Source organism: Chaetura pelagica, unplaced genomic scaffold (assembly GCF_000747805.2).
Source record: "Chaetura pelagica isolate M959 unplaced genomic scaffold, ChaPel_1.0 scaffold302, whole genome shotgun sequence".
Taxonomy (NCBI): Eukaryota; Metazoa; Chordata; class Aves; order Apodiformes; family Apodidae; genus Chaetura; species Chaetura pelagica.
Window position 1 is genome coordinate 1,470,625 of NW_009952561.1, and position 4,592 is coordinate 1,475,216.

Consider the following 4,592-nt stretch of genomic DNA (forward strand, 5'->3'; position numbering starts at 1 on the left):
TGCCACTGGCTGTGGGGGGTGGGGAGCCCTGGTCCCCAGCGCAGGAGCAGCCTCTGCCACAACCACATCATTTCCCCCCAAAAACCACAGCTGCAGGAAGCAGCAGGAGGTCTCAGAGGCGTGGAGGGGAGTGTGGCCTTTCTTGTGTTTGGAAAAACTGTCTTTCTCCCCTCCCACGCTGCTCACCTGCTCCAGCCAGAGCCAGGGAGCTGCAGCCTGCACAGGGACGTGCTGCAACTTCCCATTTCGGTGACTTTCCCTCTAGACCAGCCCTTCCCACTGCCTGGCTAATGGCTGGCAACAGATCTGTTGGCTTCTAATTACATCTTTTTATAACTGTGGCCACTGTTCAGCCCAGTTACCTCTTCTTTTTTCTTCTTTTTGATTATTTCTTTTTTTTTCTTTGGCATTACATGTTCTCTGTTCTGCAAAATCAGCTCAACGTGCTCCCCAGGAGCAAAACAATCTTATTTGTCCCTGCCTGTTCCTGTCTCCAGCTGTTTGACAGCTGTGCTTCAGCTCAGGCTCAGCCTGGGATTGAGCTTTATCTGTTGAGCTCTGAGGTGTTGATGAGCCCAGTGGATTAAAGTTGCATCTTCCTGCCTCGATCCCCCATGTTGGAGGGGCTGCAGGTGCCAGGGGGGTGCCAGGGCTCCCAGCTTTGGGGCACGGGGGTTCAGGGGGTTGTGTGGAGATGCTGGAGGACACAAACTATGAGAACAAGTGGGAATCAATGTAAATGGTACGGAGTGAGTGTTAATATTTGTTATTTAATTGTAGAAACCTAGGTCATGCTGTTCCTTTTTCTTCTACTTTTTGCTTTATTTGCACTAGTGTTTGAAATATTGTTTTAGCCTGACTTGCTGTCTGGCTGCTAACACGGGGTTTCAAAAATGGATCAGCAGTTTGGTGAGCCTGTCAGTGACAGGGACAGCATTTGGTGGCAGCTCTGACCTCATTTCTGGAGAACAAATGCAGAGGGGGATGATGGTTGCAGCGTGCGAGGCCTCAGAGCTGTGGAGCACCAAGGTCTTTTGTTGCTTGATAATTGCAAACTTTCCTCGGGCCTGGGATGGTAAAGCAGAAGCTTGTTGCACAATTAGGGTTAATTAACCAGGAGGAGAAGCTACCAGTGGCTCCAGTGCTCTTGCAACATTCCTGTTTCTCATTCCCACCCTCCTGCATCCCCAGGACAGCGTAAGGGCTGAGTGTGCAGCCGGTGTGTCGGATGCCAAGCCGGGCTCCAGACCCGTCCCTGATGCCTGTGGGGTTGTGGGCAGGAATTTCCCTCCCATCCCCAGGGACTGGCAGGTGCAGCCAGCCCTCCCTGGAGCTCTGCAGTGATTTTTAAAAACAAACTGGTGTCTCCCACCTCTGCATCTGCCTCCTGGCTCCGAGAGCAGCCGGGGGGGGGATGCGCCCGTTTGTTGTGTGTGTCATTTCCCTGCCTTCCCAGGGATGTGTGCAGCAGGAAGAGTGATGTGAGGAATGGGTTTGCCCTTTCCTAGGGAAACTCCCAAGTGTCTTTGGCTGTTTCCCTGAGTGCTGGCTGGGGATTTCAAGTGCTCTTAGGGCCAGGGAGTCTTGTGTGGGTGACGCTCTGGAGCTCCCGTGGTGTCTGTTCCTCCCACCTTCCCGTATGTGCTGCAGGAGATGGAGCCTGTTTTCCCTGGGTTTTTAAATAAAGAAGGAAATCCCAGTATCTTTTCCAGGCTGTCTGTTGGCTTTGTGTATTTTGGGTAGTGATTGCTGGGGTCGGGGTCAGGGCTGGGGGACCTCATGGGGCCAGCAGGGGTGCTCCCCAGGGAAGGGGAGCAGTGATGGTGCTGGGGGGGCTCTGGGGCTGCTGCAAGGGGCACAGTCCTGCACTGAGGGGCTGTTGTGGCCTCTTAATTTGAAAAAAATGTTGATCTTGTCACTGCCAGAAAATGAGGAGCCAGAGCAGGGCAAGAGGCACCCCTGGCTCCTGGGGCGTGTGTTTGATGAGGAACATGACAGGTCACAGCAGACCTGTCCATCTCCAGGCCACGTCCACCCTCCCAGCCTGAGGTGAGTTCAGTTTTGTTGCTGCTGCTCAGGCAGCTCCAGCTGTTGCAGCTGTGAGGTGGGCACGGGTGCTGCATCCAGGTCTGGGCTCCCCAGTTCAAGAGAGACAGGGCACTGCTGAGGAGAGTCCAGTGGAGGGGATCAGTGATGACTGGGGGACTGGAGCATCTCCCTTGTGAGGAAAGGCTGAGTGAGCTGGGACAGTTCAGCCAGGAGAAGAGAAGGCTGAGGGGGGACCTGGAAGTATCTCAGGGTGGGTGCAGGAGGATGGAGCCAGACTCTGCTCAGTAGAGCCCAGGGACAGGATGAGGGGCAATGGGCATGAGTTGGAATGCAGAAAGTTCCATTCAAATACAAGAAGAAAAGCTCTTTTCTGTGAGGGTGACAGAGCCCTGGGACAGGCTGCCCAGGGGGTTGTGGAGTCCTTTTCTCTGGAGATGTTCAAGACCTCCATGGATGCAGCCCTGTGGGATGTGCTCCAGGTCATCCTGCTTTAGCAGGAGGGTTGGACTGGATGATCTTTAGAGGTCCCTTCCAACTCTGGCAGCTCCATAATTCCAGAGGGGTTCTGGAGGGGGTGGCTGGAAGGTCCTGGCTCTCTTGGCCATTCCAGGAACACGGGCAGGAGGAGAGTTGAGGGATCAACCCCCTGGGGTTCCTCAGCAGGGTCCGTGACAGCCCCACAGATGGAAGGAATGTGAGGTCCTGCTGTTGGGCTGGCAGCTGCTGGGCTGAGGACATGGGGAGTTGTTAATGATTATGAGCTTTTGCACACAGGATTATTATTATTTTTCTTGCTCCCTGCATAATTTTTTCCCCACCGCGGGCTCTTCTGCCCTGTGGTTTCACTGCTCCAAAGAATGTGGCAGTTCCATGATGGAGCCTCCTCCCACCCCACTGCCCTGAGGCCCATGCAGAACTGCCAAGATCATATTATTTGTGACCTAAATGGGATCTAAACCCCATTCCCCAGAGAGGAGTTGTAATAAACCACAAAACAGAACTGGAATAGGCAGAATTCCCAGGCAGATTGAACCCTGTTGCAGCTCTGTTGGAGGCAGAAGTGAGACAGGCAGAAATTTGTCATGCCAAGGGCTGGAGGGTTTGCAGAACTGAGGGGAGAGTGCAGGTTTGCTCTATTTGCTGTCAAATGTGCCTGGAGTTTTGCATATACAGATTTTGTCTGGTTCTGGCTGTGACTTTCTGCAGCTTCTTTTTCCCCTTTTTATTCAGCTCAGTGAGTTTTTCAGCCTGCAGCTGGTGGAGCTTCCTCTTTTGAGTGTGAGGCTGTTCAGAGCTCCTCTCCTCTCAGTGCCAGGGGTGACCAGCATGGAGGGAGTTACCCCTCAGCAGCTCCAGCCCCTTCCCAGCTCCCCAGTAGTTCCCTGCTCTTCCCAGCAGCTCCATATGGAAATGAGCCTTCTGCCACTAATGAGGCAAGGCTGGTGTTGGGCAGTTTTGTAAAACACAAATGGTTGCCACTGCATGGACATGGGCTTAAAGAATCCAACTCAGCAGCAGGGAAAGGGAATGTGACCTCCTGCCACTGCAGGTTTTGAAAAGCAGTCCCTGTGAAGGGCAGGAGGGGGGGAAACAGGTGATTTGAAATGTGGGGTGGCTGCAGTGTCCCACGGGTGACATGTCTGCAACAGGAGCAGGGCAGGAGGGTTACACCAAGAGACTTCCCCACAGCCACTTTATTTGCTGCCTGCAGCTTTCCCTGCCAGTGGAGAGCAGGAGGTGATGTTCTCCAGAGGGTGCAGGTTCCACTGAATCCCCCCCCGGCCTCCCCTGCAGCCAGTGAACAGTTTTAAACAAAAAATACAGAATTAGAGCTCATAGCTTTGCCACAATCTCTACAACATTGTGTTAACCTTAAAGGTTTGCAAAGTCTAGTGCCACAAAACCACAGCCCAGTGGCCTGTGACTCCATGTACATGGAGTCAGCTCCTTCCAGACTTTATTAAGCCTTGTTTGACCCCCTGTTTGCAAGGCCTGATTTCTTAAGCTGTCACTGCTTGTGGGCTAAATCCACATTATTTTAGACAAGCAAAATACATACTGAACCACTTTGTGTCCAAGGTTTGCACAGAGGAATTAACAGGAATAGTTCTGCACATTAAGTTTTAGAGCTTTGTAAATCCACTTGTGTGAAGGCAGGATCTCCTGATGCTGCTGGACAAGCAGAGGAGCCTGTTCCCAGTCCTGTGGGACAGCAGCAGGTCCATCCCCTGCCCTGCACAGACACTGCTGGTCTCTCAGGCCAGCCCTGCTCCCTCAGTACACGGTGCACCAGTTGCTGCCGTCGCTGGGCATCAGCCCCCCGGTGATGAGGAGGATCAGATCCACAAACCACCAGATCCCCAGCCCCCCCAGGGTCAGCAGCTTCCCCACCGCCGTCCCGGTGTGGCCCAGGCAGAAACGATCCACTCCGAAGCAACCCAGGAAAAACGAGTAGAGCAGAGTGGTTATGAAATAATGTCCAGTGTACCTGCAAGGGGAGAGGGGGGTCGGGGGGAGCCGGGGGGGGAGCCCCGCACCGAGGC

General features: G+C 53.7%; 1 protein-coding gene across 1 annotated transcript in view; it reads right to left on the reverse strand.

Moving 5' to 3' along the window:
• Positions 1-4,323: 4,323 nt before the first annotated feature.
• The window catches only part of TM2D2 (TM2 domain containing 2), an 11,390-nt gene continuing 11,121 nt past the window's right edge, over positions 4,324-4,592 (reverse strand). Inside the window, exon 2 of the mRNA XM_009993264.1 lies at positions 4,324-4,537. Coding sequence (XP_009991566.1) covers positions 4,324-4,537 — 214 coding nt within the window. The remainder of the gene's footprint in view (positions 4,538-4,592) is intronic.